The 21,787-nt window shown below is 52.7% G+C and overlaps 5 protein-coding genes across 5 annotated transcripts; 3 read left to right on the forward strand and 2 right to left on the reverse strand.

Annotated features, from left to right (window-relative positions):
- Positions 1-3,001: 3,001 nt before the first annotated feature.
- COCSUDRAFT_59788 (hypothetical protein) lies at positions 3,002-4,501 on the reverse strand (the record flags this gene model as incomplete). Its single annotated transcript, XM_005643347.1, has 4 exons — positions 3,002-3,133; positions 3,683-3,819; positions 4,170-4,268; positions 4,492-4,501. 4 exons carry the CDS (start codon positions 4,499-4,501, stop codon positions 3,002-3,004), a joined length of 378 nt encoding a protein of 125 aa, XP_005643404.1.
- Positions 4,502-5,100: 599 nt separating this feature from the next.
- Positions 5,101-6,735, forward strand: COCSUDRAFT_68057 (hypothetical protein; the record flags this gene model as incomplete). Its single annotated transcript, XM_005643348.1, has 4 exons — positions 5,101-5,188; positions 5,538-5,635; positions 5,823-5,887; positions 6,175-6,735. Coding segments are annotated over 4 exons (296 nt in total), but the record flags the coding sequence as incomplete, so codon positions are not given.
- A 1,873-nt stretch (positions 6,736-8,608) lies between these two features.
- COCSUDRAFT_59790 (hypothetical protein) lies at positions 8,609-11,036 on the reverse strand (the record flags this gene model as incomplete). The annotated part of the gene is made up of 5 exons (XM_005643349.1): positions 8,609-8,756; positions 9,083-9,227; positions 9,707-9,839; positions 10,500-10,608; positions 10,807-11,036. The coding sequence occupies 5 exons, from the start codon at positions 11,034-11,036 to the stop codon at positions 8,609-8,611; spliced, it is 765 nt and encodes a 254-aa protein (XP_005643406.1).
- Positions 11,037-11,693: 657 nt separating this feature from the next.
- Positions 11,694-15,503, forward strand: COCSUDRAFT_49085 (hypothetical protein; the record flags this gene model as incomplete). The annotated part of the gene is made up of 8 exons (XM_005643350.1): positions 11,694-11,842; positions 12,181-12,274; positions 12,439-12,591; positions 12,886-13,076; positions 13,381-13,682; positions 13,941-14,540; positions 14,840-15,174; positions 15,355-15,503. Exons 3-8 carry the CDS (start codon positions 12,486-12,488, stop codon positions 15,501-15,503), a joined length of 1,683 nt encoding a protein of 560 aa, XP_005643407.1. The 5' UTR covers positions 11,694-11,842; positions 12,181-12,274; positions 12,439-12,485.
- A 2,675-nt stretch (positions 15,504-18,178) lies between these two features.
- Positions 18,179-19,919, forward strand: COCSUDRAFT_45020 (hypothetical protein; the record flags this gene model as incomplete). The annotated part of the gene is made up of 3 exons (XM_005643351.1): positions 18,179-18,254; positions 18,607-18,700; positions 19,415-19,919. 3 exons carry the CDS (start codon positions 18,179-18,181, stop codon positions 19,917-19,919), a joined length of 675 nt encoding a protein of 224 aa, XP_005643408.1.
- Between the last annotated feature and the right edge of the window lie 1,868 nt (positions 19,920-21,787).

Consider the following 21,787-nt stretch of genomic DNA (forward strand, 5'->3'; position numbering starts at 1 on the left):
AGGTATTTTTGGGCTGTTGTAGCTGAAATCTTCTATGATGTATTGTCAGCTGCTGACAGTAGCAAAGGCACCTGACAAATCACAGTGACTCAAGGGTATGGTGAGACGCACAATCGCTGCCGTAGTCGGCGGTTCCCAACAGAGGCTCCCAGCGGGTGGAGGTCAGGACCGACTTCTGTTTCGCCTGCGCCGTCGACACGATGCAGCCGAGCGCGGCAGCTAGCCCCGCGTTCATTCCCCCTAACACCCCTGCAGGTAGGGTCAAGATCAGCGCATGCTGTTGTGATTTGCAGACTTCTCAGATCTTGACAGGGGCATTAGAAAGCAAGCTGCTGTCTGTTCAAGGCATGCAACAAGCAGTGGCAAGTCTAGTCTACTGTGGTGAGGAAATATTATGTCTGTCATTGCTAGATGGCCCCATTATGGGGCCAATTGGCCAGGACTGCCCTACAAGCTTTGCATGTTATGTGATGCAGTGCCCAATTCAAAGGTCATCTCAGGCCTTCAAGGGAGTCCAAATCAATCAAAAAAGTTGATGAATGTTAGACTTGATAGATGTCAGAGTCCCCTGAGGCCTTAGAGTCCAGAGAGACTAAGACAAGAGCATGCTAGAGACCCTGAGCCATTTGGGAGACCCTTCCGAATGTTCAAAATGAAGGGGAATCTTAGGGTCTTGCCTGCAGTCAGGTTGTTGGGGTCGAATCCGAAGCCGCGCAGGGTGAGGCCGATGGGCGCCAGACTGGCATATAGGGTTTGCTGCTCGGGGTTGCGCGGAGGGTTTATCGCTGTTATCGCCCCCAGAAGCTCCCAGAAGGCCGACGCATTCTGCGCGTGCATGACTCATCCCGATTAGTCTCCCTCAAAGCTTTCACTTATTTCAGCCCATACATAGACAGTTTACCCCTGAAATGTCACACTCTGATTTTGCTTATTGACCCTTGCCTTAGGAGATAAGCAACATTTCTAGCTCATGGAATGCAAGCAAAGAGAAAAAACATATCCTGTGATTCGAGAACGCCTGATTGGCAAGGTCTAGCATCCTCAGCTTTGCTTGATATATAAGATAGGGAATGGGAGTTTCAGCTGGACAGAGGTGGTCATGAAGATCAGTTGCCTTGTAGATTGGGGGCGGTGAAGCGATGGGGAAGAAGTCTTCTGTGGTCACATATGGGCCCTTGTCGGCTCCAAATAGCCGGTAGGGGGTCACTGATGCCACCACACCCCTCCTGCACAGCAAGTGAACCACCATTGCTGCTCCTACTCAATCCATATCGGCAAGTGAAACGGGACATGTATCTTCACGATTTCACAGACAGTACAGTTTTGCAGTCAAGAAACTGTTGAACCCACTGTCAACTGGACCTCAAGTCAAACGGAATCTCTTCCAGCCACTTCCGAGACTGAGCTGGTCTCTGACTCTGCCCTGATAGTCAGCCCGCAGCATGGAGATCCCAAAAGTCAATATCAACATCCTGCAACCTTCCTAGAAACAGAAGAGGGACAAGCGTTTGCATGCATGCGATGCTAGAGGAAGGTGGCAGCAGGCAGAAGGCGTTGCCTGTACAGGTCGCGCGCAGCCATGGCGAAGGGCTTCTTGTAGGTCTTGGGGAACAGCGGTTCGATTTTGAATCCTTTCTGCGCGGCCTGCGCCGCCGCCAGGTCAGAGTCGTTCTCTGCCCTCACCGCCAGCCGCCCAATCATCCACAGCTGAGCCACACAAAATAATATTCAAAATCTTAAGAGACATTTATTTAAGCAATCCTTGACCCTAACCCGCAACCCTTGCATTCTGCACTACAAGTTCTGCCATATGATTGCACGCTGGGTCTTGTGCGCCGACCGCTCACTGCACCAGTGACGTGTGCACTGGTTAACTGGGAAAGAGCAGTGCAGTCAGCTTTACAAGTCTGTCAGAATCACATATCCCCCCAGAAACACACTGACAATTGATTTGACAAGCCAGCAGGCGGAGAGGGAAGAGGGACCATGCATCGATTTGAGTGCATTGCTTCCCAAGCTTTAGCCCTCTGACTTCAGCTAGCCTCCCAAGGCTATTCTGCAAACAGGCTCATGCGCAGCAATAAGGTGAATGGACGCACTGTATTGCTGTTGAGAGTGGCTGTGAAATTGTAGCCGGGGGGGACTGTGCCGTTGTAGTCATAGGGAGCCAGCACATAGCGCAGCGCGGTTGTCAGCCCTTCTCCAATGGGACTCGAAAGGGGCCCTGCAGACATCAATTTACAACAGTCAACCTCACAACATCATTGAACTGTTTGCCTCGTTGAAGGGGAAGAGATAGACTACACCAGTTGTTTGGCCTGCAAATATGTGGCACATTTGCCTGGATATAGTCAATGTAGGAAGGGCAAACAGCTTCTGAACTTTGATGTCATTATCAGCTGCTTTGCTGCACCATTCCTTCCCGTTAGCATAGTTCCAAGTGGTGGAGACGTTTGGAGCAAGGGAGATGTTTGCCCACCAATCAGAAGAGGGATCTCGTTGTAGACATCCACAAACTGGAGCTCATAGAAGCGGCCGCCGGTGTCGGGTGCATTGACAACCAGAGGCCCCCCGGTCAAGTCGATCCAGGCCAGCGAATATAGAAAGTTGACATCCTGCGTGCCAGCCTGCAGCCACATGCTGCTACATTAGATGGTTGCTTTGGCTTGCAGTGCATATGCTGCGGGCATGTGCCCGCACATGCGCGCATGGCTTTCGCATGCATGCAAAGGAATAGGACACACAAAAAGGATTATAACAGCAGCTTGGGTGTATGCATGAATTTGCTGATGCAGTAGAGCTGTTTCTAGCCTTTTCACGCGACCTGGTACACAGCTAATGGGAAACTAGCAAGAGACCTCAAGAGACCCACAGATTGCTCGATTCACGAGCCAATTTTAGTGGGTTTGAATGCCAAATGTCATGCTCAAAGTTGGGTCTTTGCCCGTTCAACCAGAATGTAGATTCCCCCGGATTCCAATTCAATTGTGTTAGGAAATTCTCAAGTTGACGAACGTGCCTGTGGCTGCCGAGTGCCGTCCAGAGGGTCTGCGTAGTTGACAACCGCGTTGATGGAGAGGGTCGGGAAGGGCGATGTCTTATTGAGCGCGCTCTTAGTGAACGCCGTGGCTACCTAAGAGCAACAGCCATACCAATGAGTTCTTAGCTGCGTAAGCTCACCGTATGCACCGCTGCTCTTATTTCCTTACTAACGTGCCTGTACCATCATTATACACTTGCATGAGAAGCAGTGATACTACCGCTGATGCAATACTCCTCTGCTGGAACAGCATGTTTTAGGCAGCCTGGCAGGTTCTCTTATTGCACCAAGAACATGAAACGCTCTTGCAGCATTGCAGCTTGCTGGTGTGGGGCGCCATTTCTCTCCCCGAGATTAGTGGTTGGCCAACCACAGATAAAAAATCGTCAGGGAGCAGAACCCACGGTCATACTATAATTTGACACCCAGCACGGTCATTTAGCTGAACGTGTTATCAAGTGGTGCACAACATAGATCATAAGCAGAAAACTTTGATCTGCCAGGTCAAAGACTTTTATTAAAGATTGGCCCCAGAATGCATGCACAGGCCCACACTCAAGAGTTTGAAGAGTGTGAATCCTGCTATTCACTACACCATGCATTCGGTGAGGGTTCTGTTCAGGGAATGCAGGAGACGCCCACCTGGACGGAGGGAACTCCCCAGATGGCTGCCTGGTGCGCCAGCTTGAAGGCTTCTGGGAAGCCGTCAGGGAAACCGCTGTCCTTGTCCGGCAGATAATCCCACAAGTGCAGCAGCTGCGCATCCTGCAGCTTTGGCCCTGAGCAAGCATCTGTGCCGCAGGAATGCACCAGTCTCAAGAAATTTGATAGAAATGAGTTCGTGTGTGAGGACTTAAAGATGCTGGAGATCATGGTTCAGTCACATCTTAACCTGGCAAGCAGGGATGGATATGAACAGTGTTTCAACGCTTGTTAAATGGCCCGCTCAGCCACAACATAACAAACAAGCTCAGATGTGTCGATGACTCCTGTGGCATAAAGTAGAATACAGAAAGCAGTCATGCCCAGAGCATGCTTGTCCTGGCGATGGAGCATCTGGTGTGCAAATCACCACGATATATCTGGGTGCAGCACCACCTGCAGAAGGAAATGGCTGGAGGGCATTTACCTAGTGGGGGCCTCAGGATTGACTTGACTACAGAGAAGTAGGGCTCCTGAGGGAGCAGGTACGCAGGCAGTGGCTCACTGACCGAATGCACCTCTTCGCCTGCGAGAATTGACGTCCGTTTAGGTGCGATTAATTGGCTGCCTGCCAGACCTCAGATTTGCAGCGTTTGGGCCGCATGCTAAAGCGAGATGGGAAGATCCCTTGCCTGTCCGTGCTTTGAAGCTGTAGATAGACGTCATGTCTGAAAATGGGAAGTCGATCTTCCCTGCCCAGGAATTGCAAGCGAAGGAGAGCATGCACAGCGCAACAATCAGTTGCTGACCGCTGTCCATGCTATCTTATTGCGGCTTCGTTTGCATTTGCCCGGGGCTACTGGAGGAGGTGGAGCTCTGCTATATTACAACCACTCGATGTTCTCACAAGCACGAGCAGTAATCCACACTGCTGGACAAATACTGCTTGTATCAGGCAACCTCACTGTCTACTGACTGTGGGCTGTTGCGCGTGCGGGCTCCAACCACGATACTGTGGCAACCAATTGGCAATCAATTTGTGTTAGAGCTGTCCTTGCGATCGTCTCCCAGTATCAAAAGCAGTTTTGAGTCAAGCCACACCCCATCGGGCCAGCATCTTGCAATATACTCTGCTCCTCCAGAACCTATGGCGCCCTCATGAGCGATCTACATTGATCAGCATGTGGCATGCCATCTCACAGCGAAACTGAAACATCTTACTTGCTGTCGTACCAAGGAAAATTGAACTGGCGCGTCCGAATGGGATCGCAGCGTGGCGCCTCGCCCTATTCAGGCACCTCGAATTTGAAATTATCAATAGGCCACGCGTCAATAAAAAGCCTAATCTGGTCGTCGCTGCTTTCCTGTCACCCGGGGAATCTTGCGTCGTTGGTCCTCTTGCACCATTGCTTGATTCAAAAGAGTGCTCACCGATACCCGGCTCACCATTTGGCACAGTCGTCCCGTCGGTCAAGTCGTGAAGGATGAGCTACCCACCTCCCCAAGGTTCGCACACATCCTCCTGACTCAGTTCGTGTCCTGCTTTCGCATTGTAGCATGCCGATTATCCTTTCTGCACGTTCAACAAATAGGCATTAGAACCTTGCGGATCAGGCGAAACTGCAGAGGCACTGCGCCTGCCTGGGCTGTTTTCTGATCATCATGTTCCCTTGAAAGTGGCAACGGGGTTTCGCGTGATGCAGCGACATAGATGCATTTCGTATTGCTTTAATTTTCAGTTGATTCCAGTAGACCGTCGAAGTAGAATCCTTCCTAAGGGTTGTTTGGTTGCGCTTCCCCTGTAGCTTCCGACCATGTTCTGCTCGCTTCACTCTCTGACTGGGCTTGCTTGCAGGTGGCTATCCCCAGCAGGGTTACCCGCCGCAGCAGGGCTATCCCCAGCAGGGCTACCCGCCACAGCAAGGCTACCCACAGCAGGGCTATCCTCCTCAGGTTTGTTCTTCTACACAATCAACCCGAAGGGAGGTAGCTTCCAGCTGTTCTCGAATTGCCTTCGTCGCCTTGAGAAGTGTTGCAGGTCATCAGTAGGACTTGCAATGTCTGGAAGGTCCCAGTAATGGCACGTCTGTTGCCCTGCGTTCTAAAGTGCTTCTGAGATGTTGCCTTGTATGTCTGACAGGGTGGCTACCAGCAGCAGCCTCAGCAGCCTCCCCAGAAGGGCAGCCGCGGCTGCTTGGAGGCCTGGTGAGTCGAACATTTGTCGATTTACTGTCCTTATTTGTTCCGCACACACTTTTGCCAATCAACCTCTGCATCCCACCGCCACTGTTCTGCTTTGAATCATCCGTTCTGTGCCTCCTGTTCGGTCTCCTGAAATTGGTCTGAGATGCTGTTGCACCAAGATGTTCTGAGAGCTTTTGGTGTGCCCAATGAGTCACGGCAAGATTGTGAGTTGAGGCATTTCTGTTCCGGGGATCCATTTCTGTTCGGGCATGCATGCATCGCCAACCCCTGCTGTTTGCCCCCTGCAGCCTGGCGTGCGCCTGCTGCTGCCTCATCTGCGAGGCCTGCTGTGATTTCGTCTGAGTGCATGCAGTCTTGCATGCGCCTGCTGCTGCCTGCTGTGTGAGGCCTGCTTCGGAGACTGATTGGTGGAGGGCGGCCAACTCTTCTGGCGCAGCTATGTTTATCTTCTGGCGCAGCTATGTTTATCCTTGGACGGAACTGTTCTTCGACTGAATGGGGCTGTGATGCGTTGGCATGACCGTTTGCTTGCAAGTTGCGGCGTGTGCGTGATTAGGGTGCTGTGGTGCAGTTGCATGCTGAATTGTGCATGCTTGTTGTCACTTCCTGCTGTCCGGAATTTCTTGGAATATCCACCTTTTGCTTTTTGTGCATTGGATGGTATTTGACCAAGTCAATTTGAGCATGTATCTAAAGTTTGATCTCCTGTGCATGTGCAAAATCTCCGCCCAAATCTAGATGCATGCGGAGAGTGCTTGTCGGCATGGATCGCACAATAATTGCAGTTGCGCACCAGTGTCTTACTGTGAAAATATTATAATAATTATTAATATAATTACACGCTTTTCCTCCCAAGAGGCAAGGTGCGTCCTGCAGACAAGCTGCAGTTGAAGGCTGCCATAATCCTACCACTTGTTGGACTCGCCAGATCCAAGCAAGACGCAGTCCTGGAAATATAAACCAATTTTATATATCATTTTAAGGTCAAGATCGCACCGAATTGACGCTTCAAGATGGCAGAGGAGTGTCCCGTCAATGTCCCAGCCTGGGACTCCCAGGGATGAACCCTGGAAATTCTCCAATCAGCCTCATCCTTGATCGTAGATCATGATCATACATATTTTTAGCATACGGTATGTGGCAGTACATTCGCGATTGTGCGGAATCAATCATGCTCAGTGGATCAAAGCAAACAAGCGTGTACATGGGCCTATGCCCATGTGCTGCATGTGTACACAGTCAGGTCAGCAGGAAAACGGTGTTCCCTACTTCCCACATGTGCTGCATGTGGCTGGTGTGCACACGTGTGGACACAAATGCTTGCACCAGGATCCCTGCACTGCCTAGCAGGAATATGCCGGATACCTAACCAACAATGTGCAAGAGGTATTCCTGTTGCATTGCTTCACAAGTGTCTGCTTGAGCTTGAGATATTGCACCATGCATATGTGCGGGCCGCCCATATCTGGACAGAAGTCCCCACATTGTTAGACAATTTATGACACTGTCCTCAAGAAGTCAATGCACTTGTTACATGCGTCCCACAGTGCACTGCAATTGTTTGCTATACATCAAACCCATTGCTCTTCAGCATGCGCAATCCTTTCAAATCAATCACAGATGCAGTCAATCACAACGCTGGTGCAAGCAATTGCGCAGCTGCTTTGTGCCAGTTGAAGGCTTCCAGTCCTCAGTAAAAAAGGCCCATGGCTACCAAGTCCTAAAAACAGAATGTTGTCCGATCATAGCCACAATGCAGGCTCTCGAACCCTTCCCAGTAAACCTGCCTTTCCACACGCCCCTCCTGAAGATAAAAGTACACCGTCTGCCAGACATTCGGACACACTCACACACAAAGACACGGGAGGGCCATCTTGAGGTTAGCGTGCTAACTTAAACGGCAACCCTGTTGTTCAGCTCAGTGAGCGGTTTGTAAGCGTGCAGAGGCTGCATCCCCGGAGACACAACCTTGTCTCCTGAGTGCAATGCCTGCCAGCATCCCGAGTGCCACCAATTTGCACAAACTGTAAAAACAGCAAGTGGCCCCGTTGGAGCCTCAATAGCACACACCCACACACATGCGGCACTGAGTCAGCTGTGCACAAGGCGATGGTGAACAGATAACCCCACAACATGTGTTTCCCTTTGATACAGCTGGCGAGATCTACACCACAAGCTGAGATGGAGTGATTTTGCATCTGGGCGCGTCTGGTAATGTCCAGAGTCACGCCAACTCCTGGGGAATATTGAGCATTCCGCCTCTTGGTGAAATAACACCGAGTCAGGCACAGGCATTCCTTGGATCACCAACTCCTTTCTGGAGACAGCTGACTGCCAATGCTGTGCCAAATGAGGCACCCGCCTCAGCAAAAGGGCAGCCACTTAATCGGGCATGCCCTATCAATGCATCCACATCATAAGGAAAAAGCTGCTCAAATGGGGGTTGTGCTGCTGTAGCCACCTAACAGCACGATGTCACAGCCAAGGACAATGGCCCCTGGATATCATCTTGCATGGTGCTGCAATCTGGCAGCATGGCAACCACCCTACTAAACCTCTGTGATTGGCATCATTTACATCGTTGCTGTATCCGGCCCTCAGTGATTTGGCATCGCTCGCCTTGATTGCATAGAGCCGCATGCATCTCTTTTTACGCCTCCTTGTGGGAGTCCAGGGTGGTGGTCATGGAGTCACGCTGATGTCATGTCAACGGTTCAGGGGCTACGCTGCAAAGCAGCTCTTGGGGATGTCTGGCAGGGGGCCTGATTTGGCGTGGCTGCCAGCTGGCAGCGAGCATGTGTCCCACGCCTTGCTGGCGAGCGTCGCTGGCACGCTGCTCCTGCCCAGAGCCGACACCTGGCGCCCCGGCCTGCACAATCGGCAAAGGAAGTCAGGAACACCGCGATGGTGGCTTTAGATTAACAAGGAGAAAAAGAACTATGTGCCTTGCAGTGCTCACAGTCAAACTCCCATCAGGATCTCTGCTTGATCTGGGGTCTTTGTCACGTACTGTAATATGTGTCACGTACTGTGCTTGTGTCACGTACCGTACCCCCAGCAGAAGTGGGTTTATTGAGAAGTGGGGAATTGCCCAAAACTGTCAAGAGAAAGCTGAGCATGCAGCGCGGCAACATGATGACATTGAAAAGGCGCTCGGCGCTCGGCGCTCAGTCTTTCACAGAAACTGTATATCACAAATGGATGGTTTCCAAAAGTGCTTGCCTGGGAGAGGCCATGCCATGGTCAAGTCTGCTGGCGTCAGCAGGCCCCACAAGCAGCTGCTTGAGGGAGAGCAGCTCGTCCAGCAGTGGAGTCCTCAGGAACAGCCCAATCTCGCTGTCTGGCGACCAACACTCCTGTTGCACTTGCAATACTCCGTGTCAGTCACAATAGTTGTGCCTCACTGGTGTCTCAGCAGTCCAGGTGAGACGGCTGGGTGCTCAATTGAACATGGCATACCAGACTCAGGGTCAAGCTATAATGTAATAAATTGACAGAACAACTTGTGGAGAAGTATTTAAGGGCAGTCTGAGAGAGGTAAGGACCATTAAACACATGGTTCACAGCTCCTAACGCCAAATTCCATTTTGTTCCTATGCAGCCATAAGACTTCGAGACTCTCTTGCCCGCACCGGGCCTCCAAATGATCCGCAGCTTCCTTGCTATTCAATCCCAGGTTCCTCCTTAATGCTATTCAGGGGGCTCAATATATGACCTGACTCTAAGTTAGATATAGAGCCCCCTAATGCTATTGAGTACGAGGGGGAATAATAAGAGGGGGTCAGTGATGAATGAGGTGCAACTATGCCGGGAGGGAACGTGCCTGCAGGAAGCGCGCGCCGGCGCTGCCGCAGCGGGAGCGGTCGTACTGCTCGGTGAGGCGCTGCAGAGCGATGCGGTTGATGGCCGCGTACTGCTGGCACCAGTGCACCTCCGCCGCCAGCCTCGCCCTCTGCACCAGCAAGCCCGGAAACACCAACTTTTACGATTTCACACAGACTTTTCCCACAGCAGAAAGACACGAATACGAATATATACAGAATGAAAGACCAGCCCCCTTCTGTATATTTTCCACAGCATAGGCCTTTCCAACAGCACAAAATAGGAACGCAAACTAGCGTGTGAAGCAGAGGATGAAGGGCAGCTTGGCCCTTTGCACCAGCACGCCTTCCTCAGACTACAGCGCCAAAATTAAGCACACAAACCAGAGTGGTCCGCACAAAGGCCTCAGTTTCATGTCAGTACTGTGCATCTATCTGTGAACTTGCTGTTGTTTTGAGCTCTCCAGCCGCCTATTTCTGCAGCTCGATTTGTATTTGGGCAGGCCATAACAAGCGGGGGAGAGTTTTGCGCTTGCGCTCCTCTAGATTGGGCGAACTGATAAACATCACTTGACGTATCCCTCTTTTTGGCTTCTTGCCTCTTCTCAGTTTTGCCTTCCCCCTGCGAAGGACTATGGTGGGGAGGAACCCAGTGGCTGCCAGATATGCAAACCAGCCAAACTGATTGTGGCAGTGACATGAAGCCCGATCCAGCTGCGGCCTTTGCTGCAGGAGTTGCGCTATCTGAGGTCGAATTTGCGCCCATAATGGGAATATCGCTCAGGACCCACCTCGCATTCCACGGCAGAATGGCACATCATCGCGCGCAGCGCACCCAGCCGCAGCCTCGAGGTCCAGCCATTCAGGTTCAGGATGCGCAGAGCCGTGCGCACAAAATGCCTGCGCGGCAGCCAATGATGCCAGTTTCATGGGCTGAGCGGCCTCCAGACAGTGTCAGGAGTGCCACGCACAATGGCTTTGGAAGATCAGAAAGGACATCGCCAGACCCAGACAGATGGGCAGCATACATGCATGGGCAGGTGGCAATGATATTGCGCATGTGGCATCAGGCGTGGTGTTTTGCTGGTAAAGGTTTACCTGTCAACAAGCCTGATTTCTTCTGTGAGGGAGCGGAAGAAGGGCGGGGGGTCAGGTTTTGCAGGCGCAGTGCCATCCTTGCCCTGTGCGGTGGCTTGGGCGTAGCAGTCCTCCATGGCCCATTGCAGCTTGACATAGGGGAGGCTCTTGCCCTTGAGGGGCCATTTTGCTGGTGCATCTGCTTCAAACCCCTCGATGACGGCCTCAAAGCTGGTCCTCTTCAGAAGCATCACCGATGCCTGCAGTGAGAATACAAGCCGAGGCATTCATGAACGCTCCATCAACTTTCTCCTTGCAGGGTTTTTTACAACTGCAATACTTCTCTGCTTAATCATCGACAAATTACTGCACGCATGTGGTTTGTTTGACAACTGAGCTCCACAAGGTGTTAACGTGGCAGTAAACGAGGTGGCCCCACCCTCCAGCTGAATGTGGAAGCTGCTTGCTCGTCATGCTTCTAGTCAGGCGTCAGGCGTCAGGCTTATGTTATTGCCTGGAGACGGGAGGACTCTGCGATCCCGAGTCGCTATAAAAGGCGCGCTTCGATCCAGGACTTCCACACGTTTTCTGAATCTATTTGACAGTCCACAACTTCCACATTTCGCAGCCAGACAGCATTACACAGCCCCTCTCTTCGTGCAGGGAGGTCTTTCGCTGTTCGCTCCAATGCCAACGTAGCTTCTCAAAACAAGCTCGAAACGGCCCATAGCTTCGATCGGCCTGTTTTGGACACATGCATATATTCGATACGTATCTCCCTCGCTCCAATAATGCAAGGGTCGCCTGGTTTCCAACCTGGATCAGTCACCCAGTAGTTAAGCGATTGATCTTGCGCTTGAAGTTCGCATCAGAACTCGGATTGCGTGGTAACCCATCGTCAGATCAGGCGACTTTTTATTTCTTGGGACACTTGCGCCTGTCAGGCATTCTTGTGTCCGAGCGTGCAGCTTGCCAGAGGTATCGTTGTATCAGGACACTTGGCGAGACGACCAGCGGCCCAACATTCAGCAGTGGTGAGGCTCTCCCAGCGAAAAAGGCGAGTAGCTGGAGGCGGAAGAGACGTGCGTGTTGTTGTGGGTGCTAGTGTGATGGCTTGCCTGTGAAGTGCGTGGGACTAGAACGCGAGTCGTTCGGATGTGCCAGCAACAGCGTTTTCAAGAGGGAGTGACCCGAATTTGCTCAGCTGGTAGTCCCAGGCCCCAACCTGGCCGAACAGATTTCAGAAGGCCAGGACGCGTAGGCGCCCTGCTCAGCGTATAGGGACTATGTAAGCCGTGAGGATCAGTTGCGGAAAACATCTCAATGGCCTCTTTATGGATCCTGTGACGATTGCTGGATACTGCTGACGTCGCCGGGGCTGCTGCGTCTTCGCAGGCACGAGATAGCATCTCAACAAGCCCTTCGCAAGGACAGACGCGAGGCGACACCACCACACCAGAGGCAGCAAGCCCAGCTTTTACCGCTGAGGGTGAGACATCCCCCACGGCAGAGTAGCATAGTCCCTGCAGCTTCTGGCGAAAACGTGTGGATCTGCAGGCGCAGAGGACGGAACTTGTCTACGTGAATGCGGACCAGGAGTGCAGGGGTCTTACGTGCCAGGGACTGACCTGATCCCCTGGTTTTGTTGTGCAGGACCCAAGATTGGGAAGCTAGCAGAGAGAGTGGGGGCCACAAATAGCATGTGGACAATGGGCTCTCCATTTGACGCCCCCCTTCCTAGATTCCAGCAGGCAGCAGCCAACCTCAGCAGCAACATCGGCCCCAACGCTAAGAAGCCCCCTCTGAGTGCGTCCCTGCCCTTCACAATCCCAACGTTTTCCCTTTTTTTGCACCGCCCCACACCTGAACTTTGACGTTCCAAGCGAGCAGCCAAGTGCAGGACAGGCCGGAAAGAAGGCTGAGACCTGAGCAGCCAGGCACAGGTGTGTGCCAAATGTACTTTTCAGGCCTCCATACGAGCACCATGCAGCCAGCTTTGTCTGCAGACGCAGCTCGCCTCTGGCAGGAACAGCATGCAGTCATAATGATATGTGAGCACCAGCGCCAGTATTCTGAGCTTCACTTTGGCGCTCTGTGCAGGTCCCAGTCTGCCCATCGATGGAGAGAAATCGCTGCAGGAGGCTAGAAGTCCCCAGAAGGGGCCTGGTCTGGACTTTGGATCCTCTCCATCCCTAGAGCACAGCGCCAGCCTCAGCAACATTTCGCGCCGCAGGATAAGCACCTCTGTCAGGAGCGAGTTCCCCTCGTCCCACTCCCTGCCCTTCGTTCAGGTGACCCCCTCAGCCCTTCAGGGACCCATTCTTAAGGCTGTTCTCAGCTCATTGCTTGGCAATAAAGACTCTGTCAGAGCACTTGCTGGATTGCTTTGAATTGGAGCCAAGAGGGCACTGTTGCACATGCTGCAAATTGCATGAGCGTAAGGGTATGCACATGGCGTCGCCCATGGAAGGAGACGTTGTCTGCTTAAGATGTGTATGCAGCAGCGCTATGGGCTGTTTTCATTTCAGCACACTGTCACGGAGGATCATGCCTTGTCCAGGTAGCAGAGATATTGAAGGACAGCTGGCTGTGCAGAAATTCGCGGCGGAGACCAAAATGGTAACGAGCGATGCGCTGGAGATTCCTTCCTGCAGTTCGAGCGAGCCGCTGCAGGCGCAGGTATCGCTGCCGCCAGTATCCTCGCTGCTGCTGCCGCAGCCGGCCGGCTTCCGCTGGTTCCCCCGCAACTTCACCGGCATACTGGCAGCTACCGGGATGCTGGCGCTGCTGGTGATGTCCGTAGTCATCCTGTGGCCACCAGCTGGCGGCTCGGCAGTCATCAGCCAGCCCCTGCAGCAGGCCCCCTCCATCGGGCACCCCCGCAAGTTCTTCGACAGGTGCGCGCACATGCCTGAATTACTCCCCGCGAAACACCTGCCTCTGAGCCTTTTCCTCCGGTGATCAGCAGCACAAGATCTGCAGCCTGTGTGCTCTCACTCCCCCATTTCTTTCAAGCCCAGGTCGTGCATAGGAGGCTGATGCCCCGAGAACTTTTGCAAGGCTTCATCAGTACTAGTAGAATCATATATGGAGGTGAAGGCAATCTTTTCATCATGGCCTGTGCAGTGACTGAATGCTGTGCTCTGTTGCGGCAGGATCTTCAACGGCAACCAGCCACAGCAGATGGAGCACTTCACTGCAGCGCAGGGCGCCGGCTGGGGCACCGGTTTTGGCCTGGAAGATTCCTCGCAGCCCCTGGGCCTAGAAGTGATCCCCTCGGACGACTTCACAAACTTCGTGGCCACGCACCTCGGCTGGGAGGACGACGAGCCCGTCACGGACTCCATCGCCGAAGCGCGGTTCGAGGCGGCTGAGGCGGCTAACGACCACCTGCCGCTCGCTGGCGGGTTTGGTGAGGGATTAGTCACCATCGACGCAAAGGGGGTGGACCACATGGCGCACGCTATCTCCGCCGCCGTGGCCGCCAGCGCCAAAACAGGTGCCGCCGCGAATTCGAATTCAAACTCCGCTGACGCGGCCGCCAAATCTGGCGCGGCCATTGAGGGGCGCAAGGAACTGGAGACCGGGGGGACTGCGGCAACGGCGACTACGGGGACTACGGCGGCAAAGCCGGCGAACGCGGCGTCCGGAGTAATTCCCCAAGAGACCGTTCGCACCGGCAACCCTTTGGCCAATAGCATCGGGGTTGCCGACCCCGGGAACCTGCTGGACAGCGACTCCACCACTCCTGTCACGTGAGTTACTGTTGCTTGCCCCTGTATGTTCAAATCCCACTGTATAAATATCAGGATCTGGCTGGATCTGTCATTTTTTTCTGCAGTTTGCATGCTCTGCTTGCATGCCTTTCTATCAACCTGGCTTTTGTGCCAACTGGATTGCCTGCCTTGCTCCATCAGCTCAAACTTTGTATGTCTCAATCATCGTGCCATGCTGGTGTGAAGCAAGTGATCTGAATATCTTTTTTTTCCCCAAGCTCTGAATGCGCCATATTCTCAGGACAACGTAGTTAAGCAGTGCATGTGATGCTGCGCAGGAATGCTAATAAGCCGCGCATAGCAGTGCAGCCGGGGGTGGCCGGGGGAGTGAACAGCGCCAACAACCAGATGGCGAGCACCTTCACAGCCACCACCCAGCCGAGGGTTGCAGTGCAGCCCACCGTCGCGGGGGGGACCAACACCGGCTCCCAGATGAACGGGGGGACCACCTCCACAGCTGCAGGCACCATGGGGGCCACCCAGGTCGTGGGGACCAAGCCGACTGGCTCCTCTGCGAGTTCCTCGGGCTCTGGCTCGTCTGGCGCAACTGCCAGCAGCCTTCGCAGTAGCAGCGGTGGCCGCGCCACGGGCAGTGGATCTTCTGCTCGCGGAGGTGAGGATTTTCTCTGTCTTTTTCGAAACTGTCCACAGTCGAAACAGTGCTTATGACGTTGTTGTGCGATTGCTTGTGTTGATGCATTTTGCGAGGTTTGTTGGGACCGCGATGCTTGGAGTCAGGAGCGGCAAAAGGTGTTTCTTGCAAGACTGATGCATTTTCTTTTGTTTCCTGCAGCAGGCACGGGCACTGTGGGATCCAACCAGCCGCTGGAGAACATAGCGGCCGGCCAGACAGTGACCGTGAGCCAGGCCGATTTGTCATCGTCCACCTCAGCGAGCGGGGGCTCCAGCGCCGGCAGCACCTTCAAGCCCCTTGCCGGATGAGCTGACTTACCAATGACTCATCGATGAGTCAGCGGAAAAGTGAATAACACAGAGAAAAACAAATAACGAGCCTGGCTGCAGGGATGCGCAGAGCAACAGCGCACAGCGCAAGGCTGATGCTTTGGGCATCCCTGCTTCTGTCAGACCAGCAGAGAGTTGCTTTTAGTTTTGGCTGCAAATAAGAATGCTGTACTGTGCTGTGGGCCGCCTCAGGCATGCATATAAGAAGAACATCTTGTAAATGTGGCCTGCAGAAGAGAAGTCCCCATTGTGTGAGGCCGTCAGCAGAGATTGAGGGCGCCAGACTAGGCAGGCTTGTACAGAGAAGATTTACAGGTGTACATAGGAAATCGACCAGGGGATTCTGCTGAGAACACTTATAAGTGTCGGGCTGCCCTGCAGCAGCAGCAGTGGCCTCCAGTGAGGCACCTGATTTTGAGAAGGAGACAAATGGGAGCACTGTGTTCTTTGAGATGGCAGCAGCTTTCTAGTGGCTGCAGTTGGTTGATGCATGCGCAATTTTCTTTGTAGATGCCTGTATCAAGCAAGCAGCTGTTTGCAAATTGAGGTTGGAGGTTGGCAGGAAAGGCTGCACTGCAGCAAAGGAACTGCTTGACATTGCACATAATTGATGGTTTTTCTGATGAATAAACCCAAAGGTATGGGCTTAAGGGTGTTTTCCCACTAGACGGGGCAGGATTTGGGTGGCATTCTAATGCGTGAATACTCCTTCGATGAAAGATCTAGCGCTGATAAGAGATCTTAGAACTGATATAGCCTTTTTTACAAGTGATGTCAAGTGCCAAAGTAGGCCGAGCTGGAAGGCTGTCATAGAAACGCTGCTGCGACCTATCCAAGCCAACTGTGGCTTGGATAGGTAAAAACAATAATAATAACAAGTGATGTCAGCCGGCGCGCTGGCAAGCTATGCTGTCTGTGTACAGAAGTGTTCTCTTTGCTTTTCCAGTCTTTTGCTGTGGCAGACAATCTTCTTATACATTCCCTTGACCATCGCTGCTGTTAGTTTGAGCCTTGTGGTCGCAATAAACACCCTCGCAGTTTCACAATTTGTTTTCTCGTCACCTTTAATGCTGAGCTCAGGAGGTGTTTTGTCCGATAATGCACTGCCGTTTAAGAGGCTGCTGAGTGCATTTGACATGTGTAGTCGTGAGCCAGTTGAGGCTGTGACCATTCTTGTATGCACTTAATATTTGGGTGCAGTGCGACTTGAGCACCTGAGTTCCGCGCTTGTCCTCCAGACTGGCCCTTGAGAAGACATGCAGACATGCTGTTCATCATGATGCTTTGTCCGACAATAAGTCGAGTCAATAACGTGTAAATCACTGTTCTGAAATCACTGCTGGTATTTACTAAAATTCCGCTCTGTAGTACCCCTTCAAGGAATTTCGACACAATGCATTCAAGCATATATTAGCAGCTGCCGCCACCGCGGCCTCACTAGTTGCCAGAAGTTGCAGTGCATACATGTATATATAAATTGTATATAATATATATATATACATAATGCATTTTTATTATTAATTAATTACACGCTTTTCCTGCAGTCCATGTAACAAACCTGAAGTTCTTCATGAGCTTTCAGATTACATCTGCCACACTTCAGCAGCTTCAACCCCCTTCAGCCTATTTCGGAGCACTGGCCATTCCCATAGTGGCATGCCAAAAGGGAAAATCTGTCCTGCAGGCAAGCTGCAGTTAGAGGTTGCCACAATTCCACCCGGAGTAGGGGGTACCCCCTACCCCTTGTTGGACTCGCCAGATCCAAGCAAGACCCAATCAACTGTGGCCACGGTGCTCAGTATTTAGACCGCCCTCTGCCAGCCGGTGCATACAATATACATCGTGGAGGTCATGCCCTGTGATGCGCATGCCTACACAGGCATGACTCAGGATCCGATCTGACTTGGATCTGACACTCTGAGGAATATCATCTATGATAGACGGATGCCGGCAATATTGTTTTGATGCCTTGCTCCCTTGGTCACACAGCGCAGTTGCAGCGCATGCATGCATGACTCACTCCTCGCAGAAACTAATTAAGAGAAGAGAGATGGATGAAAGGCAATGCCTTGCAGTTATGGTGAGTTTGCCTCCCACCCAGCCGCTCAGTGTCAGGATAATTCTGTCAGGGGAAAAGGAAGTTCGTTTTCAAAAGCGTGGCTGAAGAGGGAACACTTGAAGAAGCCGACAGCCTGGCGAAGGGGTGAGTGATCGCGGCTGCTGATCCCGGGAGCACGGAAGCTTACTGATACTTGAATTCGCGTCCTGATGATCTTGCGAATAACGTATCTCCGCCGGAGACCTCCCATTCTTACTTCGAGTCGTCTCATATCTTTTCAAAGTGTCGCGTGAGTTTTGTGCATTTGGAGCGGAGACCCCCGTACCTTGGCAGTTCTGCTTTGCATACAGACGTTGTGAAGGTGAGCGTCGCGCTGCAGAGTACTGGCCCTAGGTCGAAATTACCTTGGTGCGAGTTTACCAATTCCCACAGATAGTTCACCTTTGGGGACCCAACGTTCCATCGAAGCACCTGCAAGGACAACGGATCGGTGCTAGTGCGTTCCACCGATCTGTCGTTGCGTCGAGCTAGTGTCCGTACAGTGGCTGCTGACGTTGTATCGGCCATCGGAGCCAACGTGTTTTTTTGAGTAGCAATGTCGATAGTGGAAGAACGCCTTGCTTTAGGTCTGTTGGTCACCGCATCGGTCGATGGCAATGGGGCGCCCAAAGGTGGGGTTACTAGGGAGGATCCTGTTTGGCCATTCTTATTCAGTCGTGTCGACAGAAGTTCATAGTGGTTCCGCAATTGATGGGATCAGAGCGTTTAGCGACCTGTCGGAAGTTCCACGTCGCGGTTCCAGCATAGTTCAGTCACTAGTTGAGACTCTTCAGCAATATCACCGTGCAGTTTTCGCGCTTGGGGGAACGAAAATTATGTCTAGGTGGCAATCATTGTGCGGCCGTCGTCACCCCGATACAATGGGGAGCACGAGCGAGATATACAGGGATTGATTTCCAACAGCAAGTTCCAAAGAGCACTACCTTCTTCGTTGCCTGACGTGTATTCGTTTCCTTGGTGCAGGCGTTCCGACCACCAGAACGGATCTGCAAGGACCACTAGCGTCAGTGGCTAACAGCAAGGAGTGCCCAGCAGCTCACAGCACTTTCACAGACTGGTGAGCATTCTGCTCAGATTACCTGGATGCTTGGAGGCCTCGCAGCCCTGTACATTCATCCTTCTGCAGCAGAGCTTGCCTTTGCCATACTGCTGATTTTTGCAGGCATGTCGAACTGTTACCAGCAGAACATATGCTTCCTACCATCCAACTGGGGAACTCTTCAACGCCCATTTGCGCAGACTGCAATTATCCCACTCTCTGACACCTTTTATTTTAATGCCTGCAGGCACTGTGACCCTTCCTCCGCACCCAACTCCAAACCATTTAAAATGTACAGCAGCATTTCACACAAGCAAAGCAGGAGGCACCGCATCAGCAGCAGGCTAGCAGTGCTGCTTGCTGTCCTGGCAATCCAGCAGCAAGTGAGGCTCGGAGCAGCCGATGCCAGCTCAGCCACAGTTGTGCGACAGTGAGTTGCTCCTCTCACCTTCTTTTCCCCATTGCACGCCTTTGAATTCCCTGCCTGACCTGACCGCGAGCCTGTTACTTCTGTCCCTGGCCCCTGTACTACATACGTCTGCTTGCTTTGTTGCACGTGTCATCACTAGAGGTTCAACTTGCGCAAAAAGCACGCATTGACCGTAATAGCTGCAGCAATATGGCCTCCTTTTTGCTGTCAGCCTCAGTGCACCACTGCAAATCCGAAATAGAGCTTAAGAGGGCCCCTCAGGGTGCACGGCAGAGGCTGACAGGAGCCTGGTCTGTGTGCAGGCCAGGGAAGATCGCCGTGGACCCCACAGGGGGTGAGGAATCGGGGGAGAACGAGATGAATCCTTCAGGGCAGCTGGGCAAAAATGCCGGCACAGCCCCCAGCGGCCCGGCCATGCTCAACGGCCAAAAGGTCACTTCCGCAAACCTTAACCAGAAGACCCCTAAGAAGGCCGCCACAGCCACTGCCACCCCCCTTGCAGCCGCCACAACCGCCACCGCCCCTCCAACACTCGTCACCGCGCAACCAGCCGGCGCCGCGCAGACTCTTGTCACCAGCGCGATGCGGTCGCAGACTGTGCAGCAGCAGGCGGCTGGAGGGCAAGGGCAGGGGATGATGAGCGGCGGCGGCGGCGCGGGAGCCGCCGCGCAGTTTGTGCAGAAGGCGCCGGCAGCTGCCGGGAACGCCGCGTCACGGTCCGGGCAGCTCAGGGGTTCAGTAACCAGCGTCTCCGGTGGCCGCCGCATGATGCTCGTGGTCACTCCCCTGCGAGTGATTTCACCCTAGGCAGCCGCCGTTCTCTGGGTGTATCGCGCAATTGCGCATGCATGCAGTGCTGTGAGGGTCGAGAGAAATGCCAGTGAAATGACAGCCGGAGAGCCAGTGCTCAGAAAGCAGCTGCAGAGGCCTCTGCAGCGCTAGTCTTAGATACTGCAATTGCAACAGCCCTCGGCAGACCTTGCAAGACAGTAGCGTAGAACTGTAGTTAGACGTCAGTCTGTGTGCCTCTTTTTAGTGTGCCTTGTGGCTGCCCCGGGCACTGTAGTGTTTTCTTAGAACTGTGAACTGTACAGCAGAGTGTGTGAGTGTGAGTGAGAGCAACAGGTAGTGCCAAAGAACGAGGTACTAGCAACGGCACCTTGCCGTTGGTTGAACCGAGCAGAGGCTTGTCTCGTGCAGCTCCAGAACTGTCAAGACTTAGCCATAGAGAACTTAGCAACTACCTGCTTTGCAGTTGCAAGTGAGGCCCAAAAGAAAGGACCCTGTTCTTCTGGCAAAATCTTGAGTGGTCCCATGAAATGGGATTAGCCTCAAGAGTGTGAGGGAACAAGGTGAGGCGGTTTTGCCATACTTGTCGCGAAAACACTGAAATGCAAGAACGGCACTGGAAACATCTGTACAGGAAGATTTGATTTAATTACCGGAGGATTTGTCTGCGCAAGGGCGCTCCTTTTTTTACTGAGTTCCCGGGTCTTTTGTCTCCTGTTCTTGATGGGAGCTGCAGGCTCCCTCAGAAGCAGGGATGATCTATAGAGACTGAAGTTTTATGCCATGGTGTCAGGTTGTGTCTGCAGCAGCTGTTCAGCTGAGGGCTTTTGCTGTCACCTTCTTTTATATCGTGCACATCCGGTGTTTGAACTAATCATGTGTATAGCGACTGGCAACTGAGGTGCCTGGAATATGGCAGAGATTCATGGCTTGCTCAAGAGGAGCTGTTTAGGCGCTGAATGACTCGGAAAAGGGTGTCTGATTTCACCTTACACTTATTGCTGTAAGAGGAATTTGGGACAGCAGACTTTGAGCTCTTTGCATGGCATGCTAATGCTCTGTGCGCTTCAATCTTGCATAGCACTGAAACATCTACAAGATTGCGTTTGAAGTCAGAGTCTGCACTTTTGAAACTTCTATCATGATGCCATCAATGCCATGCATTCACTGAAGGCCGCAGTGGAATTCACTGAATGGCATAGCTGCACAGTCAGTGACTGTGACTCCTGCTGCAAGTGCACGCCAAAGCTGCACCATATCTTCCTGGAGTCAACCGCACAATTCGCGAGGCAGATTCGCAGGACGAAAAGGGCACCAGAGGTTCGCAACAGCACGATCTTCCAAACAGCTCGATATTCACGAATTACGAATTCGAAAAAGTGCCTAAAACGTCAAAGACGCGTTGCGCTGGCAGCTTCGTCACCTCCGTCAGAAAGGGCGTCAGTGATCTCTTTGCGAGGGCTTGATCTTCCGATCACCACGTCCTACTTGTTCAGAGTGCTTTCGGTAGGCAGCACAGCCAAGAGAAAAGCTTATTGATTCGTCGCCAGGTTTTACTGCCTGGATAGAATCTCGTTCGTTAAAGTATCCGGTCAGTCGTTGGAGTGACGTGCCCTTCAAGGAATAAGCTGCATCTCCGTCATCACTTGCCGTGCGGAGACCTCAGTGAGATTGTTGCTCAGCACTGACAGTGAAGCACGACCAACTCTCGATAAGGTGAGCCTTGCCGTCGCGAGGTTGCCCACTCCGTCACCCTTCATCGGAGGCTCCGTCGTCTGATGTCACACTAGCTCTCTGCGCGTCCTTTTCGATTGATATCAGGCAGCCATCAAAGATACATTCTGAAGTCTCAACATAAGCATTTTGTGACAGTAGGTGCTTCGCTG

This window comes from Coccomyxa subellipsoidea (assembly GCF_000258705.1).
Source record: "Coccomyxa subellipsoidea C-169, whole genome shotgun sequence".
Taxonomy (NCBI): domain Eukaryota; kingdom Viridiplantae; phylum Chlorophyta; class Trebouxiophyceae; family Coccomyxaceae; genus Coccomyxa; species Coccomyxa subellipsoidea.